The following is a 27,322-nucleotide window of genomic DNA, read 5'->3' as shown; positions in this document are numbered from 1 at the left end:
GATTGCCAGTGAAGCCAAAGCATCTACTGAACAGAACAAATCACCCATTTTTAAGTCACCTGGTAAGTGCCGAAATCGAAAGAAATTTGTAAGTGAGCTCGATGATTTCAGCAAGAATGTATTACAGTGCAAAATATTTGACATGTATAGCCAAAGTGAATATCCTACGGCAGATAAATGACCGTATGTTCCTACATGAAAGAAGGCGAAAGTTTCAACTGCAACAAATCTGCCATGCACAGAATATTAAGGAAGATGGGATTTAAATACAGAAACAGCAGTGGTGGAAGAAAACTGCTCTTACAGAGAAGTGACATTGTAGCAGCAAGAACTGTGTTCTTGAGAGAAATGCACGAGATAAAACAAGTCGGAAAATCACATACTTATTGTCTTCATGAAACATACATTCACCAGAACAAGTGAAGACTAATGTGCTGGAAGATAAGTGATGAAGTAGGTGGCCTGAAGGTTCTTGCGGGGAAAATGGAGACGCCTTATTGTGCTTCACATTGGTTCTGCAGAGACAGGCTTCATACCAGAGAGTAAATTAATATTTAAAACATCGAAGACAAAGGAATCTAATGACTATCGCTCTGAAATTACCTATGCTGTCTTCAAGCGGTGGTTTGTGCAACAGCTACTTCCGGACATGGAAGAGAATTCTGTTATTGTCATGGACAACGCAAGCGTGCATTTTGTACAACTGAATAAGGCTCCTGCTTCAAATATCAGGAAGGATGAAATTGTTTCATGGTTGTCATCTAATGGAATTCCTCACACAGCATCACAGACCAGGGCAGAGTTACTCATGGTCGTAAATACATACAAGCCTAAATACCACACTTACGAGATAGATGAACTGGCAAGACAGCATGGTCACAGAGTAATCAGGTTACCACCATATCACTGCCACTACAATCATATTGAGCTGGTATGGGCGGAAGTTAAATCCCGGATCTCGGAAAGAAACAGCACCTTCTGAATTGCTGACTTGGAAAGACTCATTTTTTTCTGTTGTTGCTCTTTTTCTCTTGTAGGTTCCCATGTTCCTTATCTTAAGCTTTTGCTGATAATCTTTGTTTTTTATTACTTTTTAATTTGGCGGAGTGTACTCTGGGATATCTGGAAGAAAGATTTTCAGGTTACTCTGACCTTTTTTAAAGTTTGGTGAACCACACCCATTGGGCTTTCTTTTGTTGCAGGTATGTTAACATCCTTTTAGATACCTTCACTGCATACATTCATGTTACATGGCCATAAGAGGCAATCCTCCACCTTGTGAATAATCTTAATCTACATACGTACTCCGCAAGCTACCACTCAGTGCGTGGCAGAGGGTGTGCTGTACTGCTACTGGCCATTAACTTTCCTGTTCCACTTGCAGATAGAGCGATGCCTGTGTATGAGACCTGATTTCTCATACCTTATCTGTGTGGCCCCTAAACAAAATATGTGTTAGCGGCAGTAGAATCATTCTGTAGTCACCTTCAAATGTCAGTTTTCTGACCTTACTCAGTAGTGTTCTTCTGCAGGGATTCCCACATGAGTTCCCGAAGCTTTCCCACAACAATTGCATGCTGATTGAACCTACCAGTAACAAATCTAGCAGCTCACCTCTGAACTGCTTTGATGTCTTCTTTCAATCTGACCTGGTGCAATGCTCACAAAATTGAGCGGGACTCAAGAGTAGCTCACACTAGCATTTCTGTATGCGGTCTCCTTTCAAATTCTCCCTATAAACTAAACTCGACCACTCTCCTTCCCTACCACAATCCTCTCATGCTTGTTCAATTTCGTATCACTTCGCAACATTATGCCCATATATTTAAACAATGTGACTGTGTCAAGTGGGACACTACTAATGCTGTATCCGAACATTACAGATTTGTTTTTCTTACTCATCTGCATTAAATTACATATTTCTTCATTTAGGGCCAGCTGCTATTCATCACACCAACTAGAAATGTTGTCTATGTCATCTTGTATCATAATAGTCACTGATATTCAACAGACTTAGATAGTTCATGGCGGTATCGTGTTCTGTAGTGCCTCTCTCTCTCTCTCTCTCTCTCTCTCTCTCTCTCTCTCTCTCTCTCTCCCCCCCCCCCCCTCTCCCCCTTTTTTTCCATCAAGACAAGGATTTTTCTCAAAGTATTTCTTTCTTTGGCTTCAGGTTTTTCCATTGGACATTCCTTTTTCATTGTAAGTCCCTCTGCCACATACAGAACAGTACAGTAGTGTGTAACTTTGGCATTTAAGGACATTGATCTATAATTGCAGATGTCTGTAGTTAGTGGGGTACCTTCAAGTTGATAATGCATGTCACAGAGTCTTCTTTCTCTGATAGGTTAGTCCCAATCTGTTCATTTTGGTGTTGGGTGACAATGGTTACAGTGACTTCCTTTTGGATCTACTGGTCAGTAGCCCCACAATAAAGCTGGTGTAAGCAAGGCTGAAACTTTGGTTTCATCAGTAATATATTTTTTTTACAATCTCATATGGTAACGTACCAGAGAACTTACATGTAAATTCAAAATAATTGAATAATAGAAGCACCTGTCCATGTGTTATCTCACTCCTGATCTAATTTCAAGGTCACTGGATGTATATCCTCTGAATTTCAGTTTGGATGTGGTGTTGGTGATGGTTTGCTAGCTAACTGATTTTGTCTTGTTATCTGGGCTAAATTCTTCAAGATTTGAAGTGGGGTAGTTTGATTAGTGAGGAACACACCTTCTGAAACTGAAGGTGGTCGTCACAAATCTCATGTTGCTGAGTTTCAGCTATGAAGGTTCTTAATCTGCTGAGCACCTGGTCATCTTTTCCTGAAGCCCCATTGGAATTCCCCCAGTTGTGGACCAGTTGGTTTTCCTACCCTGTTCTGTAAAGTTTTTGAGAGGATATTGTAAATGGTTAGTGGGAGAGAGGTGCCTATGTAGTTGATTTCGTCAATTCTATCCCCATTCCAAGGTGGTAGATGAATTACAGCAGAGGTCCATCTGCTAGGAAGTTGGCAGTTCCTCACTTCCTTAAATATCATGAATAATTGCAACAAGTTTATCAATTGCATTATCTCTTGCAGTCTTCCACAGTTCAGCAATTATCAGATATTCACCCTGTTCCTTATTGCCCTTCAGTGTTTGGGTGATGATCTTGATTTACTCCTTCGTGAAGAGAGACAGATCTATGAGGATGTTTGGATGTGATATCTGGAGCCTCAAACTTGAGGAGCTGTTAAAGTTTCTAGCAATTACCTTGATCACCATGGGCTGATTTTCCCCTTTTGAAATTTCTGAACTGTAGGCCCAGAGGGTTGTATATGTTCAGTGTTAGCTTGAAGGTTTTATAGCTTTTGTATGTCAATTACGTGTCCATTTCATCAAAATTGTAATGTCTTATTTTTTTTTGAAGTTTTGTTTGATTTGTACTAACTGATTCTTATTAAATGTGTGTATTATTCGTCCTGCAGATAGTTTTTAATGCAGAGTTTTTCATGTTTGGTATGTTGACCATGTTGGTTTCATTTCCCCGGAAATTCCATTTTTGCCAAACAACCTCTCTTAGCTATACTGCTGCATCACATTCATTACCCGAGTAAGAATGCTTTCTGAATATTACGAGTGGGGCCATATACTTAGCTGCTTTGAATATAGCTCCTTGCAGTTGTTCCCATCTCCAGACTTACTATTTCCAACTTGTGGCTGAATACTTGGTGTCTCCATCACATTTATAATTTTTTCTGGGACTGACCTCCTTGGTATTGGAATTAGATCACTCCTGTTCAAACATAAAAGTCAAACTGTGTCCAGGTTGGTATTTCTCACAGTCTTTACTTTCTGATTCTCATTTTGTGCCTTCCATGCAGTGGTGAAATAGTCAATATGGAATTCTCCAAAGTTGGAGTTTGAAGATGTCCAGATCTTCTGCTTCCTGGGCAGGTGGTTCAAAGCAGTTGAATTTAGAATCAAACTGAATGTTCTGTGTATCTTCTGTTCTCTCTTTGTAATTGGTTCACCTGTGAGCTGGTTAGTTTCCAACAATCTTTTGATTCTCTCTCTCTCTCTCTCTCTCTCTCTCTCTCTCTCTCTCTCTAAAAAAAAAAATCATTTGCACACCAAAAAGAAAGAGTAGAGGGTCAGATTGTAGTAGGGAGAGTGAAGTCCACAACTGAACCAAAAATCTGCCTGCCTAAGAGTGTTTTATTATTATTACTATTATTATTTATTTACTTTTATTTTTCCTTTTGCCTTTGATGATGACTCAAAGCAGTGTTCATCTAAGATTCTCATTTCTACTACCTTTGTGGATGCAGACTGCCATTTTTTGCTGTTTTTTGTTAGGTGACTCACCATAAACACTTCTTGGTGTTTTATTGACATAATTAACATTGAAGGCACACGCGAGGAAAATTTTGTCATTCAGTAAAGTCTATTTAGTAGAGACCCTTAGGCTTTGTAAATGCTCTAAATGTTCTTTCCTCCACTTTTTGTTCTGATATTTCAGCATCTAATTACTTTCCAAAACTATTCAAACAGTTTTATAGGTTATTGTTTGTGTAGTTCTCAATCGATTTCAGTTGCATTTGTGTGCATATGCTCTGAAGTAACAGACCTGTGAAGTGCATGACTTGCTAAATATTATTTTTTAAAGTGTGCAGCTGTTGACAAACAAATGCTTTCATGTATTGTGGCATCCTGTGCACCTCCACATAAACTCGGTGTAGAAGAATATTTGAGTCATTCTATTGGGCTGATAATTCCATGACTACAGATTGTGTTTGACATAAATTGTTCTGTCAACTTTTTATTCAGTTTCATGAGTATATCCAACTTCTCACAAGGAGACAGACTCTTGCATATCAGTCGTGTTCATTTCATTTACTATTGTTAATCACTATCTGTTCCCGCCCACAAAATTCTTCTTCATCTTCATGACATTTTCTTGGTGCTGGCATGGTTCAGAAAGGCGTTTTCCAAAGCAAATGATTGTTGCAATTGTTATTTGCCAACAACTCAAACCTTTTGGCAGCAGCAATGTATGTTATTAAAATACAAGAAACTATTTTTGCCATCAGTTCTCAGAACATGGTGCAGTGTGAGATTGTAAAAAAACTATACTGGATAAACGAAAATTATGACCATTACTACAGTGTTCGTCCTCTGGGTCACTGTAACCATGGCCAAAATATCGATTTCTCCAGTACAGTGTTTTACATTATGACATGGTACCATTCGCAAAAAAAGTTCATCAACTGACAGGCTGTGGAAACCTATGCAAGTACATTACTTTTGGCTTATTTCAATAGTCTCAAGCAGGATGATATTGGAGGAGCTGGTAAATACAGTTTTCATATGCAACAATTATTTTACAGTTTTCATATGCACAATTATTTTACAGTTTTCATATGCAACAGTTACTTTACAGTTTTCATATGCAACAGTTACTTTACAGTTTTCATATGCAACAGTTACTTTACAGTTTTCTTATGCAACAGTTACTTTACAGTTTTCTTATGCAACAGTTACTTTACAGTTTTCTTATGCAACAGTTACTTTACAGTTTTCTTATGCAACAGTTACTTTACAGTTTTCTTATGCAACAGTTACTTTACAGTTTTCTTATGCAACAGTTACTTTACAGTTTTCTTATGCAACAGTTACTTTACAGTTTTCTTTTACAACAATTATTTATAAATTATTTTTCATATGATATAGTTCCAGGGATGGTATTGCACATAGTTCAGCATCGCACTCTTCACAATAAATGTGTGTCCTCCGCCACACACCATCAGGTGGCTTGCAGAGTATGGATGTAGATGTAGAACCTCCAGCGACCTTCTCTCTGATAAAAGATCCTTCTTATTTTCTTCCCATTAATGTCTTCTTTGCTGCAGCACACTAGGTATGTCTCACCGGTGCCAGTTTCTTCTCAGTCGAAGGAAATTATTTAGGAAAAGGTTGTTCCTCCAGTTGTGTTGGGTCGGAGACTCGGCAAGGAGAAGCTAAATTGCTTTGCTGAGAGGAAGGACTCGCGAATGCTGAAGTAGGAAATCAGTTATTCCAAATTTCTCACTGAATTTCTTGTAAACCAAGGATGAATGTAGAGCTGCAATGTCCATCAGTTGGCAGAATTGCTTTATGTAATATTTTCAGAGAAATTTGCTTGTTGTTGTATAATTTGTCATGTATTGATCAGCTAAGTCAGTGCCACTCATTTTGCCTTTGTGTTTGAGGATAACATACGCATTTGTGTACACTGTTTTCTTCATCTTCATTTGGTGTAGTCTGTCACTGCGAATAATAGAAAGAGTGTAAATATATTTCTGGTCACATCATCACATTGCCATCAGTTTTCCCAAGCACTAGTCATAGAGCATGCAATGCAGCACTCCAGGCAGCCCAAACTCATACCAGAGACCACTTGCGGTGAGACAATGGACTACCCCAAGTCCAGTTCATAGAGCATGGTCTAGGGGTTAATCCTGTTGGAATACAGGACTGAAATTTGTTACTGTGTTGTAGATCCCTTAGCGTGGAGTTCACATGTTCATCGGTGCAAGTTTTGCTATAAATTATCCCATTTCAGTGTTAATTTTACCTCTCCCTTAGCCTTACCATCCAGCATGATTGGACTTCATTGATTTATTGATTGTTTGACATTTTAAAAACAATGATTCTGAATGAAGATCATTTGTAGTAATACAAGTGCTTAATTTAAAAGAAAATGTTAATGGGATCTGTGTTGATGTTGTCAGGCTCGTGCATTGTAACAAACAAAATCATTTGCAGACTTACGTATCACACCATAAATAATTTTACCCATCATAAAACTCCATTTAAAGCGCTGTAGAAACAAAGACTTTCAATATAAATGAATACAATGATAAAATCAATATGGTTTCTTAGAGGATACAGTCTTTAGCAAGTAATATAAAACAACTAATATAGACAGATGCACTGGATGTAGTTATAATCAGTTGGAATATATTTTTTTTGTTGCAGATCAAAATGCTCTGTATCTGGTAAATACTTCACATAATGGAGCACAGATTTATGAGCTGGTGGCGGCAACACCTAATGAGAAGAAGACGTGAGTGTACTTCATTTTTGTTACCTTCCTTTCATGTATTTGCTAAGGATTTTGTTGAAGCAAAGTTTTCAGTCATCATATGTTAGATAATATTCAGACCAGAGAACATACTGTAATGGTTAAATAGAAGGTATCATTTTCTATTCATTTAGTACATGCGTTGAATCGTATCGTGTAGCAGTTAGGAGACAACAGAAGTATATTCTTCTTTGCCGTTGATTTGCAGGTATTACTTAAACAACGTGGCTTTGTGTAGTAAGAACATGTGTGCTGCTTGTTGGTGAGAGGTTATTTTTTATAGGGCGAGCATTTTCACAGTTCGCATTTGAGAAATTGTGTAAGGGAAGTGGCCGTTTGATTATCTAGTGTGGCTGTCAGCTAATTTAGAATGTGGTGACTCATGATTGGCTATATCACATTATATTAATAATTCCATCAAGATGTACTGATGCCACAAGTACTAGTAATTGACTCCAAAATGTACACTTCAAGATTACTTTCAAAGGAGAAATAATTGTTACAAATAATCCAACTTCATAATTGTAACATGTACCTCTTTGCACCGTGATTCTTGTGCTATGGTTGTTAGCATTCACTCCTACTGAAGAACAGACCAATCTATCCTAGAGGACCTTTAATGTCTTGCCAAATCGTGATATCGTCACATTGGTAGTTGCCAAGTTCTATAACATGAATGTGATAAAATGATCAATAAATAAATATTACAAATTTTATGCAGCAGGGATAACAGATTTTGAAAGATCTTTTTTCATAAGCTTGTTTCTTCCAGTATACTACACTGCTTCTTAACTATTGCGTTAATTTCTCTTGGATGTCATAACTGTGTTACCATTCTGACGTTGCCCTGCTCCTGATTTTCGTCATTATTCTCAGCTGTCGTGTTCACTTTCAAATTAAGAGTTGCCAATAAATTAAGACTTACAGAACTAAAACAGACATAAATTGCTGTGCATCTGTCTGCAGTCTCCCTTCCTTCTCTCCCAGTGCCATTTAATACTATCGTTGGTTAGTAATGGGACACACCTTAAATATATGTCATTCATTTAGTGATTGTTTTCCGTAAACCCCTTTATGAAGAACTGTCTTCCAGTAATGTGGAATGAGCCAAGATATGCATTAAAATGGCAGAGGACTGACATCAGGTGGCACTAGTAGAGTAATAACATTACATTACCATACACATGCTTATGGAGTGTGATGGCCTCTTTTTTTTCCCCCTGTGCTGGTCGGTCTTTCAAATAAAATGTAAAAGTTTTGTTTTTCAGTTGTTGATTTATTGTTAAGATACTCCACACAAAAGCTGACTCTCATTTGACAGCTGAAGTTGCCTTGAACTTAGTGATGATGTAGAGAGATATTAGTTTAGTGGAGGGGACAAACAAAATGGAAATACTTATTTTCCAAAATGAATTTGTGTAAGAGTACAATAGGCCATTAGGATCATATGTAGACAAGAATGTAAGCCAGATTCAGTTATGCAGAAATGTGGAACACATTGATATAAAGTTGCACAGTGGATAAAGTGGAAGTGCAGAGTTTGAACCATAATTAGGTAAAGCACACAACAAGAAAAATTTAGACTACATAAGAGATTTTAACTACCTGTAATACTGGCTACTTTAGAGTACGTAAGTAACAGTAACAGTTAACACTGTAAATCATAATTGAAAAATAAACAGTGTTAAGGAAACCTTGCTTAAATTCTGTTTGCTTTATAGTTCCCTTATTTCTCCTATTTCTTTGGAGGCAGTTTTTGTAAAGATTTTCATTTTTTTCCCTTTATTTCTGTCTGTTTTATTTTGCCAAATTTTGGAGCTGACTTGGTGTCGCATAAGGTCGCAAAGCATTGATGAAAAAGCTATGTAATTAAATAGTACTACTAGTAAACTTGAAGAATGGAGGCTGCTTGGAACTGCAGAGGAGACAGATTTAAGTTTGTAATGAATTCATTTATAGACCACATAATAGTAAAATTGATGACCAGTTTGTTGTTTAGCCTTCATATGATCAACAATTACAGCAGTGACAGCTGTGCATTACTGATACAGTCTGATATGATGATGAGTACAAAGCTGAATCAAGTCATGAACTTTATAAACTAATATATGACCAAACATGGACTTAAAATAATAGAATAATCTTGAGCTGGACTGAAACGGCAAGAATTGCCAGTCCTAGTCCTGTAAACGCATTCTACAAATTTGGGACTGGGAACTTCTGTGCAATAATTATTAGGTGGTTCTTTGAAATTATGCTTATGGAGAATTACCCAGAGCTCATAATTTAATGTATTTCATCACATTAAGTGTGTGTCTTCAGCTGAAATTCCATTACCATGTTATATCTAAGTGTGTGTATGTGTGTGTTCTTCTGGGTTTCCTTTACAGAGTATACACACATTACCAGATTTGTCCTTCTGAATGAATTTCCATTACATATTTGAATTTTATTTGCCATTTAAAGACTTCTATGCACTGTGAGGTAGCAGTCTACCCAAAGTGAATTTTTCATTGAATTTGTGATTTTCTTTTGGTTCCATTTTTAATGATGTAGGACTTTTTGGCCTTTATAAGGAAGAATTTTGTGAATATCTTGTAAGGTCATTAATTTCTTCGAGCAGAAGAATGGTTAATATGTAGCCAAACTTAATGAAGAGAGTTATATTTGCCTAATACCATTATAAGCGTGACAGAAATAAACATTACATATTCCTACAAAGACAAATGAAAGTACTATTCAGTTTTCTTCTGGTAAGGCTATGACAAGTTTCCTTCTCTGTCTTAGTCCATTTAGGACTAGCATTTCACCTCTAATTACTCCTTTGTTAATAGGAATAAGAAAATTAATCTTTCTTCTTTTCCAGTGTTGAATAAGTTAGTTTTTTTCGAATAGTCATTCGTATATGTTTCGCTGTAATCTACACTGTACATTGAAATATTCCTGGTGGTGGTGCCTCACATTACATTTTTCATAGTTGTAGTCCTGCAGTGGATGCCAACACTCACTTCGTGTGCAGATCGTTTCTGCTGCCTTCACATGTTACTACATCTAAAAGCTAAGAGTATCGTGAACCACTGATGTTGCTCTGTGACAATTTTCTCTCCCTGCTTAAATCAGCATCAGTAGATGGCGTCATAAATCAAACTTCAAAAGACTGAACATTGACACATTTGATTGACTGGGTAGAGGATACACATTAGCACCTCATGGCTTTCTGTCCTGGGGCTATATAGGGGTGTGTGACTTCATTCAGTGGGCAGCACATACTGCCAGGTAAGTTTCCATTGATGCTGCCAATCAGAGTGCACCTTTTCAGATCTAAGATGAGATGTGGCACAGCCGCATTGGAGTAGCAGTGAGCCAGAGCGTAACAGCAGTTGACTACGATATAGTCTGACATTTTGAAATGTCCTGTAAAAGCATTGATAGCTGGGAAGTCATGAATAATCTTTCATTCCATTAAAGCTTTTTGAACCACAGGATGTGAAAGAGAGAACATATTTTCCTTTTTAAGCTGTGCTTCCGTTGTGAGTACAGTAATAGAAAGTTAAATATTTAATATTATTGGAACTTCCTTTCGCTGAATAAATATGTTAAATTGTATTTGCATTGGGGAATAAGCAGTTTAGAAAGTGGATGGTACAATTTGGGAATAGACATTGAAATATTTCATCATCTGACTCTCGTCGGCATGCTTATCTGCCAATATCAATGCACTCAGTGATGTGCAATGTATGACCCAAATTATGTTTGGAGTTGCACAAGAAATCAGAAAATGAGCCATTTATTTGTGGGCCTGGAACAAGTTCCTGCACATGGCAATACGAACAGTTCCAAGTGTCAGTAGCCTTATTTCAGTGTGCGAGGTAAAGTTAAAATAGTTCCTGTTCACTAACCAATGATATATGCTCTGTAGTGATCTAGCAGAATTCGCAAAGATCCCATTATCCAACTTCTGAGCTGGAAGACATACTTTGCTAACAATTGTGCTCTGCCTTCAGCTGATTGCTAGCAGTTTATGCTGATCATCTCCGTAAACAGGGCAACAGTTGAAAGCAGTTCTTGTCACTTGTTTCACCCCTATAAGAACCATTTACATGGAAACGAGCAGTTTATTTGCTTCATTTAAACCATGTCAAGTTCGTTTGTTCCATTAATGTCTCTTCCAGCTGGCTAAGAAATCTACTTAATACAAGGTGTCTTACTGATCTATCGCAAGTGCACACACTAAGTTACAACATTTCCCTACGATGGTTGCCACAGATCATGCTGACAGTACTCTTACAAATTATTTTAATCCTTTTGTGCTGTAAGAATAACTTCTTTGGCAACTGTGGACCACTAACACCTTACTTTTCAGATGCTCAGGTCTGAGGCGCAGAACAAATGGATTTTGACATAAACACAGGCAGTCTCATTGCCTTCCTTGTCTCCTACTCAAAAAAGTGCTGTCTCCTGGCACGAATCCCTTCATTATAATCTCTCATTGGTTTAATGTTAATGGGGATTGCATGACATCACTGAAGGTCTCTGAGATTTAAGCAGCGTAGCAGACTTGAGACCAGATATTTCAGCATGCATTATGCTGCTTCCCCTTAACCATTGCTTCAGATTGAAATGATGATGATATCACCACTCAAATTAAAATATGTATTTGTATCTGATAGTTAATTTTCTGATCACTTCACCCTTATATTCTCAGAAACTGTATGTTGCATCGTTAGAGAAGTCCTTTAATAGGTGCAAGAAGGCTCATTGTATAAACACTTTATGATAGACTGCTCTTCATGTGTATTTGATGTAATTCTGTCAGAAATTCAGTACAAATAGAAAGCCTGTAGTGTTTGAACAAATGACTAAATGGGTAGTTGCAGTTCTATTCAATGAACTGTGTCAGGGTTTACCTATAAGTATACTGCATAAACCACCGTGAAGTGTAAGGCTGAGGCTAAGTTTATTGTACCACTTATTAACGCTTATTTCCACTCTTTTCACATGTGAAACATCAGGATAATTTTTTTTTTAAATACCACCGATGTTGTCTTCGTGGTTATTACAGGACTGATATGTGGGGGATTGTTGTACGTGCCTAAATTCAACACTTAAATTTATTTCTTGAAACTTCTTAAGTAGGCTTTCACCAAATACTTCTGAGTGAAACAAACTGGTGATCATTGATGATGGGCCTTCTTCGTAATGTCCAGTATCCCTTTTTAGTCCTAGTTGGTATAGGTCCCACACACTTCAGCAGTATTGTAAGCCGAGGTGCAAAACTGGTTTGTAAGCAGCCTCCTTTGTAGGCGGCCTGCATTTTTCCCCCGTGTCCTGCCTACTAACCAAAGACTGTCACATGCTTTACCTACAACTGAGACAATGTGATGATCGTTCCATGTCATATCCGTACAAACTGATACATCTTGCTGTTTGTTTGAGGTTGACTGATAGCAACTGTGACCCATCGCTGTTGTAGTCGTCAGATAATTTTTTTTTTTTTTCATATTGTGGACAGTCCTACATTTAAGAACATTTAAAGCTTATTGCAAAGTGTTACACCATGACCGATTGACTTGCCTACCTCACCTTCACCAGCTTAAGTGGAAGTGCTGGCAGCACCTCCAGGCCCTCTGCTGCCTGAACAACACCAAATGGGGTGCAGATCGCTCTACGTTGCTGCAGCTCTACAGAGCCCTTTTTCAATCCCGCCTTGACTATGGGAATCTGGTTTATGGTTTGGCAGCACCCTCAGCATTGCGTTTACTCAATCAAGTGCACTGTAGTGGCTTTCACCTAGCGAAGGGAGCTTTTAGAACAAGTCCGGTGACCAGTGTCTTGATGGAGGCCGAAGTCCCTCCATTGAAGGTTAGATGTGCACAACTGCTCATTCGTAGTTCTCTTGTGCATCTGAATTTACCATCTCCTTTTCCCAACCATGGCTGTTCATCTCCTGCATCGGTGGCCCAGGTCAGGGCTTACGATTGCAGTTCGCGTCCGGTCCCTTCTGTCTGTACTGGGGTCCATCCCATTACCACCTCTCCTCGAGGTCCATTCACATACACATCCATGGTGTACACCTAGGCCGTAAATTCTTCTGGACCTTTTGTGTGGCCATAAGGACTCCGTTAACCCGATGGCTGTTTCCTATCACTTCCTCTCGATTCTCAGCATATACCGGGGCCATGAAGAGGTTTACACCAACGGCTTGATGGTTGATGGTCACATAGGCTTTGCTATATTCATGGAAGACATATTAAACAGAACTCCTTGTCAGAAAGCTGCAGTGTTTTCGCTGATGACCTGGTGGCAAAATCTCGTGCTCTTGAGCACATCCACTAATGCTCTGGCGAGTCGTTTCTCCTGTGTAATGACTCCTTGATCAGCCTACAAGCTATTGACCAATGCTACCCTCACTATCCTTTGGTACTGTCCATTCAGGACTCCATCTATGGTCTGGAATGGTCCCATCGTTGAGTGGTGTTTGTGTGAATCCCTGGACACGTCGGAATCCCAGGCAATGAACTTGCCGACAGGCTGGCCAAACAGGCTATCTGTAAACCGTTTCCGGAGATGGCCATCTCCGAAACTGACCTACATTCTGTCTTATGCCACAGGGTTTTTCAGCTTTGGGAGACAGAATGGCATAACAATATGCACGACAATCTGTGTGTCATTAAGGAGACTGGGAATGTGTGGAAATCTTCCATGTGCTTCTCTCGCAAGGAATCAGTTGTCCTCTGCCGTCTCAGCATTTGCCATACTCTTACATCATGAGGACCCACCTCAGTGTTGCTGTGGCTCACAAATGATGGTCGTCCATCTCTTGCTGGACAGCCTCTCTGCAGCGGACTTTTAACTTTCCCAGCACCTTGCTCTCGGTGTTGGGTGACAATGCCTCAACAGCAGCTTTAGTTTTAAGTTTTATTTGCGAGGGTGTGTTTTATTCTGATCTCTTCTACATGTTTCTTGCATCTCTGTGTGGTTTTCTTGTCCGATTTTGTCCATTTTAGTGTCTGTTGCCCTTCTGTCATTCTTGTGGTTTTCTCCTGTGTTACAGCTGTATTTTGTATGTCTCGCTTATTTTACTCCCACTCTTGTGGAATTATTCGAATCAGAATGAGCAGCCGATGACCTACCAGTTTGGTTGCTCCCCCCTCCCCTTTTAAACAAACAAACAAACAAACAAATAAACCAACCAACCCATGGTCTGTAAAATGCTGTTCCAGTCGGTTCATGTAAGTCATCCAGTGTTCGTAGTTTGGATCGAAGGGAATGACTTCCAGATGCATGCGCCTAACATCGACATAATGCTGGTCCTGATTCCCTATTGGAAAAAGATGCATTCCTGAATCACATTCATCTTTTTGAGAGAAGGGACAAGAGCTCTGAGGATGTGGCAGAAATCTTACAGTTGTGCTATCTACGTGGGGGTACGTGGAAGAAGACGGTGAAGTGCATTTGAAGACCACCAAGGTCCACTATTGGACAAGTGGCTGGAGAGCCAAGTGATACGGCGTCCACAATTGGAAGGAGTGAGGTCAAGATCAGAAGGAAACCTAGTGACAGGCGTTGAATTGTAGACTGTACCATAGGAGCGTCGGCAGTCAAACGACCACAACCACGAAAATAGACAACAGACACGTGTTCACCACCGGAAAGGATGTGGAAGTGTCATGTGTTTGAATCAGTACCAGCTGCGCCAATGTTCTTATAAAGCTGTCTGATCAGGAGCACATCGTCTGAATGTATCTGAATGAATGCAGTGTTTGGAAGAACTACACAAGATGGAGTACAATTAAGGAACCATTTATTAGAACACTCAGCCTCGCAAGAGTGTTATACACAGAATGTTCCACACAAACTTGCATGCAAGCGTCCCAGATATCCTCAGCGCAAGTTAGCAGGAACTCATACTGCAGGCATGCTGAAAAGTGGTGCATAGGCCCGGCGGGGGTGGTTATAGTATTACGTGGGGAGGGGGGGGGGGGATGTACTCGCTCTGTGTGATTGGATGCTGCCAGTCATGAGCTGCTAACTAATCAGCTCGCTGTGTGGCAAATCATCTGATGTTTGATTGGATTCTGAAGGGATCTTGGCAAAGTAATTACCCCGTCTGGAATGCCCTCTGTAGCAGGCCACCAATATCTGCCTTTGTAAGTGGCTGCGCCTGCAATGTAGACCATTGGTGACACCAGGATGTGTAAAGAGGTGATGTGTAGCATATACTGGGGACAAAAACAACACAGTTAGCTGGTATATAAATGATTAGAGCTGCAATTCTCTGTAATAGGGAGAATGGCAACCAGAATTCATTGCGTTTAATGTTGTCATCAGGTCTGCTGCGGTATGCAAGGGGCATGAACAATGTTGTATGTTGAGTGATCAGTGTGAAGGACATGGGGGTGTCACATACTCCTGTGGAATAGCATTATCAGGAACTGAGAGGATTTGAAAGGTGCTTCCTTGTGGATATTCATTTGATAGGTTGATAAAATCATTAATTATCCATATTTGAGGGGCATTTGGATGTGACAGTGGCTCAATGTTGGACTGCATTAAACATGAGAGCAGGCATACGTGCCAAGGTTCGTGTTCACCATGTTCGATCACCACAAGGAAGGATCACCATGTTGTGCATGCAGCACAGTGTAACCCGTTCTCTTTCTTAAACTCTGACACCAGGGTGTGGGGAGCCATCAGACATGACTTCGGGACATGGCTAGTAATGGTAGAGGCAACTCTAATGGCACAACTATAAGTCAGTGTCATCCTGTGTCTTCGTGAGATACATATCAGGTGACAATATTGTGGTGCAATTTTTCAAGAGTCTAATGCTCGTTGACACATGACTCGTGTATGTGAAAAGTCTGGTTGATGATGAGGTGCTCCTGCACTGAGTACAATACCCCAGATTTGGTCGTGATAGAATATGTGTGGACCAAATCGGACATCAGCTCTGTATCAGTAGCAATACCCAACTTGCCTCAGGAGAAGATACAGCCGAATCAGGCGAGAGAAAGTGGAGTGTCTTACTAATAAGTGGGCTGATACTGTCAAAGTTTTTGTGAATTTGTGTCGATTTTGAAATAGTTGCAATAACATCATTACCCTCTAACACGTGAAGTTTCCTTTCGTATACTCTTGCTTTTCTGCCTGCTTAATTTTTTATTTTATGTTATGTCCGACAGTGTACATAAGCAGAAAGGGTCATCACATTCACCACCATAAACAAGAAAAACGTGATTGCTGGTCACAGTTAAGTGCCTGGCAGGGGGTTCATCAAACAATCTTAAAACAATTTCTGTACTGTTCCACTCGTGAACGGCGCGCGGGAAAAACAAGTACTTAAATCTTTCTGTGCGAGTTCTGATGTGTCTTATTTCATCATGATGGCCATTTCTCCCTGCCGCAACGAAAGTCTTCGTTTTAATGATTACCACCCCAATTCACGTATCATGCCTGTGTCTATTCCACTATAATACATACACACCTGAGATTATGTCTTCTTCTGTCGATGACTCTTCGTCCGTTGTAACATGTTGTGACCTTCCTGCCAAGGAACACTCATTTCAGTGACAAATTACGATCGATACATCACACATGTACTTAGGATAATAACAGGTGTGGTACTGAGTCAAATGCTTTTCGGAAGTCGAGAAATACTGCATCTGCCAGACAGCCTCGATGCATGGCTTTTTGTATGTTGTCTAAGAAACAGGAACCGTGGAAGACGTGAGTATGACACAGTCGAGATTTGGATGTGCATCAGCTAGTGTTAAAGGCTCAGCACTTTCTTTACACAAGGTACAATTTGCATCGCACAGCCACGAGCTTGAGGAGCTTAGCAGAACAGGGTCGCGCAGTGTAGCAGTGCTGAGGCGCATGTTTGATGCAGGTGTGTCAACATTGAGAGAGCAGCCCAAAGCGAGCGCGATCTCGGACAAGAGGAGACGGGAGGCTGGTATAGAGCAGCGCCGGCCGCAGAATGAGCGGCCTTTGAAGCGAAGCGCGACCGCGATCGATGGCAGCCACCGTCGCCTCAGTAGGCCGTGTTGACCCAGGTTGCGAGCAGAATGCAAGGTCGCCTCACCGCGCCAACCAGCTTCTTGCTGCCCGTCTGCCGGCAGGCGCTGCGAGAGGGAGCGCGGGGCAGCCAGGCTAACGTTCGTGAGATCGGAAGACATAGCAGTGGTGCGCGCACAGATGGATGTCCCTTCGGTCAGGTTATCGTGATCGTCCAGCAGCTCGCTATACCTTCAGGTGGCAGTTTTATTGCAGTTTTGGAAGCCATTTCCGCATTTTCTTATCGCTTATCTGAGAACTTGCCAAATTCCATTTCGAGTTTTATAGGTCCACCTTCCGTCCCTCTCCATTAGTAAAATTGAATGTGTATATGTAATAGGCCTCTCCTCGACTGGAGTAGTAGCTCATCAGAAATTGACTACTGTTTGGGAAGATTGGGCTTATATCCCATTCGGGTGCTATAATTTTTATTGTTTCATTTGTTGCTTCTTTCATGGCTGGCAACGATTTTCTGTTGTGAAAAATGTCATGTTGCACTGAGGTGCGGAGCCCACTGCATAATCCAGTTCTAAAAATGGCGTTGTAACCCCTGTTAGTCCTGTTTCGTATGGGTGTCACATGCTTGAAAAAATACGAGACACAGTCGTAAATAATGTACACTAATGATTTTTGCTTGGAAGTTCTTTTTTTTCCAATCTCTCCTCACATTTCTTCAGTAAGTCTCCCTGCTTCTCTATGACTGAACCTCAACTATGAGAGACTCTATTACTCCAACCAAGAAGACATTGCATCTGTTCCTCTGTCGAATGGCTCGGGTAACGGTACGCTAAAGCTTTTCTAGAGAAAGAAAGAGACGTCCACGCTTACGTTTCTTAAACGTCCGGAAAAAGTCGAAGACTATTGGACTCATGTCCGGGCTGTAGGGAAGATGCGGCAACGCTTCCCATCCATATTCGCTCAGTTCCTGGGCTATAACATTGCTGATACGCGGTGTCGTGGACAATGAGTGGTCCAGCCTCGAGCAACAGAGGTTGTGTTTTTGCATTTTTCTGCACAGGTTTTGCATGAAGTTACGGTGATACACTGCTGTGATAAGTTTTCCACATGGGACTTAGTCATGATAATTCCTTGGTCGCTGATCATAACCAAAAATTATCATTTTCATGAGCTCTGAGCACTTCGAAATTTTTCTGGACGCGCAGAATCTGAATCTCTCCACTCACTGGAGTAAGTTTTCAGCTCTGGTTCAAAGTGTGTGATCCACGCTTCATCAATAGCAACAAGTAGACACATGACCTTCACGGTCGAATTGTTGTTTGGGTAAGGTTTCAATGTCCAGGCGTTCCTGCTTGTCTTCAGCAGTCAGTGTCGGACCCATCCCGCAAAAAAATTTCTCTATCATTTCTCAGAATGCTAATGCTGTGGGAATTGCCGTGGCTTCGGAGTGTTCCTCACCAGTCGCACAGCTAACTACTTAAAGAGCATGTGCCTAAAGTTTCACACTTCGTTTATCTGTTGACTTTTTGATCTTGCCCGCATCTCGTGGTCGTGCGGTAGCGTTCTCGCTTCCCATGCCCGGGTTCCCGGGTTCGATTCCCGGCGGGGTCAGGGATTTTCTCTGCCTCGTGAAGGTTGGGTGCTGTGTGATGTCCTTAGGTTAGTTAGGTTTAAGTAGTTCTAGGGGACTGATGACCAGAGTAGTTAAGTCCCATAGTGCTCAGAGCCATTTGAACCATTTTTTTGGTCTTCCCCATCTTAGATTATCGATCACCACGAAAACGGTTAAGCCAACGTGAAGCTGTACTACGAGCCTCTGTAAATTCACCACTATCTTCATTTAACGTATAAGGTTTAAGTCTTGATGCAAATACCTACGTGTAACGTAATTTTCGTTGTTGTCGCATCGAGTAATCCACAGTAATACCAGCCCGTGCATTATTGATGAAATGTCCCTCGTAATAAAAAATGAGACGCACGAGTGTTTCGTGAGCAGTCCTCCTTTTCAGACGCTCTCTGTAATTGTTCTTGGAGCACGCCACTTTACTAAGCTGGAATACTGTATTTCGTTTTGTATTTTCCTTTCCGAAGATTTCACTGTCAGATTTCATAATCTCGGTTTCCATGCCAATGGGTCCATTCTGGGGTATTTTTCAAATACAGTTTGCATCCGCAAACTCTACGTATAAATTACTTCACAGACGTTGTGTACACTGCACCGGCATTCCGTTAATAATGTACCGAAAAAACAAGACGCTCAAATTTCTGCATTACGGATATGAGGAAAACGGTACTGTCATGGCAGCAAGAAGTTTCGTCGATCCATTTAATTTATGCGACGCACGTGTTTGGAAATTGTGAAAACCTTTAAACTTCTTGTTACAAGATCCATTGTGGGTGTTACCGGCAGGAAGGGACACAGTACAAAGAGCAAACTTCGTAGAGCGCGGAGACGTTTATCGGTTTCCACTAAACCACCAAGCTTCCTTTCCTGTGACACGTAAAACGTTAGCGAATTAGAAGACCTTATATCCTGACTACCGCAAACGGTAGAAGGCTCTGCGCCCAGCGGCTTCAGCGTGTTGCTCGGTTACTCCCTTACAGGACGTGCATAACTTTGTGACGTCTGGAACTGCCGCTATAACGGGTTCACATTCTGAAACGCTCCTTACGTCCATTCCTCGAAGCTTCGGTGGCGTTGCGGCAAGTCGTGACCGCGGTCAGAATCCACGCTCTCCTGGCGATACGCGGCGCGCGAGACAGGCAACGCGACACACTGCTCCACATATTTAATGGAAGCGTTTTCTGGTGGGTGTGGATTAATTCTATGCACTGATCGGCTGTTCATTCCAGCCTCCCTTTGAACCGCGACAAGGGTTAAGCTTCTTAAAACTTCAGAGTCATTGATTAAAAGAGCTGTAGCTATCTAAGTGCGTTTAGGAAGGATTCGTAGATTCGACGACTGGATTGGAGGGTGTTTACGGCTAACAGATCACAAACTACCTTCAGTGGATTACCAGCAGTTCCCGCCGATAATCACAACAACAGAAGAACACAGTTGACAGTCAGGTAAGGAAAAAGTCACACAAATACGCCTCTCTAAAATTTTAACGGATCCAGATAATTATTGGCTTCATCTGAAAACAGTCAAGTCCGTCTCTGTCTCTAATACACTGCCGCCCAGCTAGCTAAGGGCTCCGCGATCTGATTTTACGCATCTGCCTAGCCAACAAGTGCCCGCTCGCTTAAAAACAGCTCTCGTCCAGAACACCAGAAGTTCAACCGGAAATCGACGCCCGCCCATGGGAACGCATGTTGGAAATATCTCTGTTGCCCATACTGCTAGAAGTAACTGGCCTGGCTGCGAGGGACCAGCCTCTGCTGACGTATGAAGCACACAACGGAAAACTCCGTTCGAGAAGGCACTCTTCTGCGCGCCACCAGGACTGCCGGTTCACACCACAATGGCGCAAGCTTCAGACATCTCTACGAAATTATTTTAACACTTAGATCATTCAGCCAATCTTAATCTGGAGGAGAAAGAGAAATTTGCATTCACCATTTCCTGCTGCCACTTCCAGTGCTTCGGTAGGGTGCTGCTTCGTAGCAGCTCTCCTAGAAATTATTCTGCCAAGGATGTTGGCAAACACGGGCAATCATGAGGAAAATACTGGCGCTTAAAATCATACTAGTCGATCCGACTACCACCATTCAGGACGACCAGGGAAAGACAGGTCAGTCATCTTCAGGCTCAACAGAAACCGCCCTTCCTCCACAAGCGGGAACTGGCCGAGACGAGTACAGGAGCGAACAGTTCTAGCACACATCGGCGATCAGGAAATAAGTTACAGTTCTGCTCACTGTTAGGCGCGCTTCACACGCAGGCCAGTATTAAACGCGATAAGATGCAGAAGCAACCCGCATAGGCGGAGCACGGAGGAATGTAGTGGAAGCGACGCAACTGCTTCACACTGGGACGATAGAGGTACCTACCCATACCTCACTGCACAGCGGAGCACTTCCTGCTGGTCCCTCCACCCAACTCCTGCTGTATGATACACGGGGAGGGAAATTTCAAGTCATCCGATGTATCTTAAAAAAAAACTTCAGTCTACGTAGTTAGTTTCTCAGTAAAACTTTCACCTTTCGCTTAAAAAGTATCAAAACCACTCTTTTGAGTTTCGCACTTGTTCTCCGCAATGCAATCTTTCTCATTCGATTTTGATGAAACTATTCACTTACGGAAAGTAATTTTTTCGCATCTTGCACTCCTGTCAGAGCTTTGTAATGAACTGATTTTCTTCCCACCATTGCCCACAGCTACTGTGAAACCTCGAAGTTAAACATCGTTCGAAATATGTTTGCAGAAAAAATGTAGTCGCTGGCCAATTTACGTTGGATGGATTTTAGGACATATATTGCTGCGTAAGAAATGTAGTTATTTATACTGAGATTGTTTTTAACGCTGGAAGGAGAGCCGTACCTCTTTCCAGTCTCGAATAAATGCATAATACGTTTCGAGGTTCGGCCGCGGCAGCTACGACCCACCACACTCGATCCTATAGCTGCGCTATGCGGACCTGTCCCGGGTTTCTTTTTTCGTTCGTTGCTTATAAAAGATGATGATTTACTAGCATGTGTGCTTTCAAGTTGGAAAGACGCCGTCGCCTGTGCATTGCTTTCTGTGCTACGTATAGTCGACATGTCGTACACACAGGAGAACTGTTCGGGGAAGGTCTTACCTGTCCTTGTTGGAAAAAAAAGCTAAAGCGACGGAAATGAAAGAAACAGGTATGAATTTGCTGTGAAAAATCTGCCATCGTTTTAACTTTCTAAAAATTACTTCATTCTAAACAAAAAAGGAGGAGCCCTCATTTAAGGTTCAAAATAGAATAAACGATTGGTATACAAATTGAGCAAGACCCAATTTCGGCACATTTAAACATACATCTCTGAGTAAAATGTGCCTACGGTCAAGAAACCATCTTATTTGCCGCCCCCCCCCCAATTCTCTCAATCTTTCGCCCGCCCATTAAGGTGTCTCCCTCTTGTCAGCGTGTTCACTCCACTTCAGAAAAATACGAGTAAACATGACGTGGCAATTTCAGTGCAACGCTGTGTGACAAATTACCCTCAGGGAGTGGAAAATTGTCAGACGTCAGAAGAAACAAGTGTTGAGGTTCAATGTGACGTGGTAGGTAGTACAACCGCATCTCCCCAAAAGAAAAGCTGAAGCCAGCAAGAGTGGTTCCGAGAAAGCATTACGCGACAGGTTGGACGTTAAAAAGCTTAATGAAGAGGCACCACCTGACCGTGCTGGCTGGGTATTTTTTCAGTCCATACTTCCAGATATGAAAATACTTACATTCCTGAGCAGCTGGGCGAAACAGAAGAATTTTCGTCTTTATCATGAGCTTTTTAAATTTCAAAGATCTTGTCTGTCCCTACACAGAATTCACCAGCCACAGCTACAATATCGATGGTGGCTGAGCTAACATCAATTTGGGCAGTATTTCTTGTGAATACATCAGAAACTGAATTACATTCTACCTCAAGGTACTGAACAGTTGTAGCTTTGTCACTTGCAAACACTTTCACCAGCATACTGTGATGAGCGAGTATCTTCTCAACAAGAGAGAAAGCAAGTCGAACAGTTTTGCTCTGCTTTGTCGGAGTAGCTGATACTAGTGGCTCCAAAAAGTGGAAACAATCTCGACTCTTTCTGTACAATTCGTGGAATTTGTTTGTGTTTAGAGCGCTGACGAAGAACCGCAGCCTGGACTATGATGATACAGCATTGTACGGGTGAGACCAGTACTTTATTTTACTGTTTTCGGAGCTGTCAGTAAAGAGCACAGTAACTTCCTCTTCACAAGAGCGAATGATTGCAACTGCCATGAAGTTTCATACCAGCGCCCACTCCGCTGCAGAGTGAAAATTTCATTCTAGAAACGTGATTGTTGCTTGTCATAACGCAGGTCACATCGCGTATTGGCATTGCATACCGTATCATTGAAGTGGGAACAAGAATGTCGCGTGACGCTCGAGTCTTAATGCAGTGTGTCGCATCTCACATCTTATGGACTCGGTGTAAACCGCGCTTTGCATTCTCAGGTTGTAAACTGGCGAGGTGGATGTTTCAATTTGCCCTGGCCGTACCTCAGTGCCGTTCCGTGGATATGGTCGATGTCTCATGAGCTTAAATCAGCTAAATATCCACCATGTTGCTTTGTTTTCCGCCGAGAATGAGCACTATAATTATAAAACTCACTCTCCCCTCATCATGCAGTTACGACCACGAAACGTCAGTTAACTATCACCGCACCCTTCTGCCAGCCTGTTGCCTTCTTAAGGCTTCGGATTTCGGATTTGCGTCAAGAGTGCTTGCGTCCGTCCATATGTGGGATTCCGCGTCATCTCCTCCGCCTCCATAAAAGGATAGCTTCACATGGATACAAGTTTTCGGACAACATTTTACTACTTACATAAAAAACAAAAAAGCCCTGTTACGCAGTCTTTCTCGTATGATTTTTGAAAACACAATTCAATTCGACGTTATTCTTTTTGTGTGATAAATGGACAAGGATAAAAAATTAGCCAAATTTTCGTAGTAAGAGGCAACTGGAAGCAAACGAAAACGAATACACATCCAAGAATCGGAAAACTTTACGAGAATAACCAAGAACTGTTCTCGTTCTGGTCTAGACTACTGACGACACGAGCCGACCGCAACATGAAACCAGAGGTCTTGTTCCCGAGAATGGAATTCGAACGTGATACGTCAGTTTCCGAGAACAACATGGAACCTTGAATTTTTGTATTTCGTTTCACCGGACATTACTTTAAATGGAAGCAGGCATTATTCAGGATACAGTGTAACTGCGAACTGTTGCAGCGCTGCAGCTGTCGTAATAGTGTGACTGCACTAGGTGTCACACCTCGGACAGTGAATGGGAAACAAAGAAGCATCACGTGCCATTGATGAAGGGCGAACGTCGTCGAACGTCGGTGTGTTAAAAGAATCGACAGTAAAAATGTGACACGTGTGTAAATCTAGAACCAAGCTTGTTGGGCAATATCTTAGTGTCGAGAAGAACTGTCATTTAGCCTTAATTTGACGAAATTGCACAGGTTAAAAGGGCTTCAGTTCGTACGGCATTGTTGCAACTACGTACTAGCTGTTGTTTTATTTGATGAATAAAGTTGTCTGCTTTAGCGAACCAGCGGTAACTAGCATGCCAGTCGAGATATTACAGAGAATAAATATCTTATTTATATACACTGAAGCGGCGAGTGAAAATTTATACCAAGGCCGGGAATCGAACCCGGGTCTCCTACTTACAAGGCATGTGCATTAGTCACTAACGCACCTTGGCACAGCGGATCACGCAACTGCACGGATTACCCTGGCATGCCTCTGTCTTCGATCCAAATTCTCACTGCCGCTTTAGTCCAGAGGCTCTCCATGTTCTGGAATAGCGCCTCAGCGTTGAACGTAAATGGGGGATCCACCCTGAAGCCCAGGTGGAGTTTCTTACACATCTGAAATGACACAATTTGAGAGACTCCTGGTCTCAAACAGATGTGGTTTTATGTACGTACTCAGCTGTTCTGTTCATGTGTAAGGGGCAATTTACGATAGATTGGGGCGGCAGTGAGAATTTGGATCGAGGAGAGAGACGAACCATGGTAATCTGTGCCGTTTTGTGAACAGCTGTACGAAGGTGGCTTAGTGACTAACGCACCTGCCTAGTAAGCAGGAGACCTGGGTTCGATTCCTGGCTTTGGTATAAATTTTCACTCACAGGTTCAGTTTGTATGCATAAAATCATATCCGTATGAGACCATTAAAGTCTCTGAAGTTAAGTTCGTGGCGTCCTCCATCGGTAATGATGGAATTCAGTATGGCGTTGGCCCACGCCTAGCCTTGATCACAGCTTCCACTCTCGCAGGCATACGTTCAATCAGGTGCTCGAAGGTTACTTGAGAAATGACAGCCCATTCTTCACGGAGTGCTGCACTGAGGCGAGGTACCGACGTCAGTCGGTGTGCCTGGCACAAAGTCGGCGTTCCAAAACATCGCTAAGGCGTTGTATAGGATTCAGGTCAGGACTCTGTGCATGCCAGTCCATTACAGGGATGTTACTGTCGAATAAGCATTCCACCACAGGCTGTGCATTATGAACAGGTGCTCGATCGTGTTGATAGATGCAATCGCCATCCCCGAATTGCTCTTCAATAGTGGGAAGCAAGAAGGTGCTTAAAACATCAATATAGGCCTGTGTTAGATACTGCCACGCAAAACAAGAAGGGGTGCAAGCCTCCTCCATGAGAAACACGACCACACCATAACACCACCGCCTCCGAATTTTACTGTTGGCACTGTACTCGCTGGCAGATGACGATCACCGGGCATTCGCCATTCCCGCACCGTGCCATCGGATCGTCAAATCGTATACCGTGATTCGTCACTCCGTATCACGTTTTTTCCACTGTTCAGTCGTCCAATGTTTACTGGTGAAATTCCGAGAGCTTATGTTCCAAGAAGTGTCGGGCAACATGTTTCTTCCTACTTACCTCTGGTGAAATGATAACGACTTGAACATGAGAGAAATCAGAGCTTATGCGGAGGTTTATGGACAGTTTTTTCTTCCTTCACACCATTTGCAAATGGAGCAGAAAACGGGAAATGGATAATCGTGCCAGACAGAGGTTCCTTCCGCCGCGCTCCGTAAAGTGGCTTGTGGAATATTGATATAGAGTAGATGTATTGTTTATGTTTGCTCAGTCGAAAGCGCTTCAGCCATTGAACAATTGTGTGTTCATTGACTGTAATGAAGTTTGCAGTTAGAGAGCTTAAATGTAGAATAGTACTCGGTAGTTGTTCAGGTGGGAGCTGCTAGTATGCAGCTCGGGCCCCGTCAAGTGCCGTAACAGCTGGGCTCTGCTGTTCCGGCGAACGGCCCACTAGAGCTGTGCTCGGCTGAGCCGCGGCCCGCAACGTCCAATATTTACCTGCGAGCGCTTCTGGGGCAATCCGCTTAGCGGCGCTGCGCCCGCCTCGGCGCACTCCGTCGCCGCGGTTCGCCCGCTCGCTCGTTTGCGTCTCGGCTTTACTGCTCGTTGCAGGTTTCGCCGCTCCTTTGCCTTCCTCAACGTTCCGGGCAAAATTCTTTCTGGCGGATTAATCCTGAAACCCGCCCTTGCATAATGACCAACTTTTGCTCGGCGCGCCCCCGCGCTAAGGGATCACCAGTGCGTAGAAAATCCGCCCCAAAATCGTTCTAGCGATGAAAGAGTGTTACCACCTTAAGTCAGCAAGTTCTACATCGGATGTCGTCTTGAGTATGATTCTTGTTATATAAACTGGCCCCTACCAGGTGACACGGTTTCAGAAGTGAACTTCTGGAGCTGGTCATATCGTTTAAATATGCAAACGTAATAGGAGTGTAAGAGAAAGAAACTTCTCCTACATTTTTTACAACTACAGTTCAAAATTTACGATGGGTCCATTTTTCAACGCAGGCACCATGATGCTCAGTGTATTTGGTCACTCATTGCTCAAGCTTTCCATCTCATCATAAACTGAAGGCTATGCTTTGCCGATTTAGTCACGTCCCTCTCTCCGTTGTCATCCTCTTCAATTCTTCTTACGATTTATCCCCATATCTTCTTTGCTGTTATTAAAATACGTTGCTCTTGGTTTTTTTCCCTAAATTTTTTCCTTCAAATACATTCTTTAGTAACTGGTTGTCTCATTTTGTGCCATATCATTTTTGATTTTCGTCTTCCTGTATAACTTAAAAGCGTTCTGTTGTCATTAACTTCTCTTGTGATCTGTTTATTACTTTTTCTGTCTTTCCATTACCCTCAAAAAAAGTGCTTACGTTCAGCGCGCCACTTCCTGTAGCTTTTCTTCTCACAAGAATCTGTGGACTGTTGAACCATCTTCACTTGGACCAGACAAATGGAGATCCGACAAAGAGAGATCAGGACTGTATGCGGGGAGCTCCCGACCTCTTGTAATAGATATTCTGAACACTTTGAGCTGTGTGGTGCGCGACAGCACGTTGTGATGGGACACTAGTCACTGGATGTCACCTGAGTAACAGATCACAGATATTTCAACCCTTCTAAAGCTGCCCCAGTTGATGTGATTGGTTGGTGGAAACGGTAAAGAACAACCACAGCTGTTCTA

The 27,322-nt window shown here is 42.0% G+C and overlaps 1 protein-coding gene across 7 annotated transcripts in view; it reads left to right on the top strand.

Annotated features, from left to right (window-relative positions):
- The window catches only part of LOC126320879 (rho guanine nucleotide exchange factor 12), a 1,029,890-nt gene that overhangs the window by 851,977 nt on the left and 150,591 nt on the right, over nucleotides 1-27,322 (top strand). For all 7 annotated transcript variants that reach the window (XM_049994132.1, XM_049994128.1, XM_049994129.1 and 4 more), the window contains one exon: nucleotides 7,002-7,089. In XM_049994132.1, coding sequence (XP_049850089.1) covers nucleotides 7,002-7,089 — 88 coding nt within the window. The remainder of the gene's footprint in view (nucleotides 1-7,001; nucleotides 7,090-27,322) is intronic.

Source organism: Schistocerca gregaria, chromosome 2 (assembly GCF_023897955.1).
Source record: "Schistocerca gregaria isolate iqSchGreg1 chromosome 2, iqSchGreg1.2, whole genome shotgun sequence".
NCBI classification, from domain to species: domain Eukaryota; kingdom Metazoa; phylum Arthropoda; class Insecta; order Orthoptera; family Acrididae; genus Schistocerca; species Schistocerca gregaria.
This window is presented reverse-complemented; position numbering and strand designations above follow the sequence as displayed.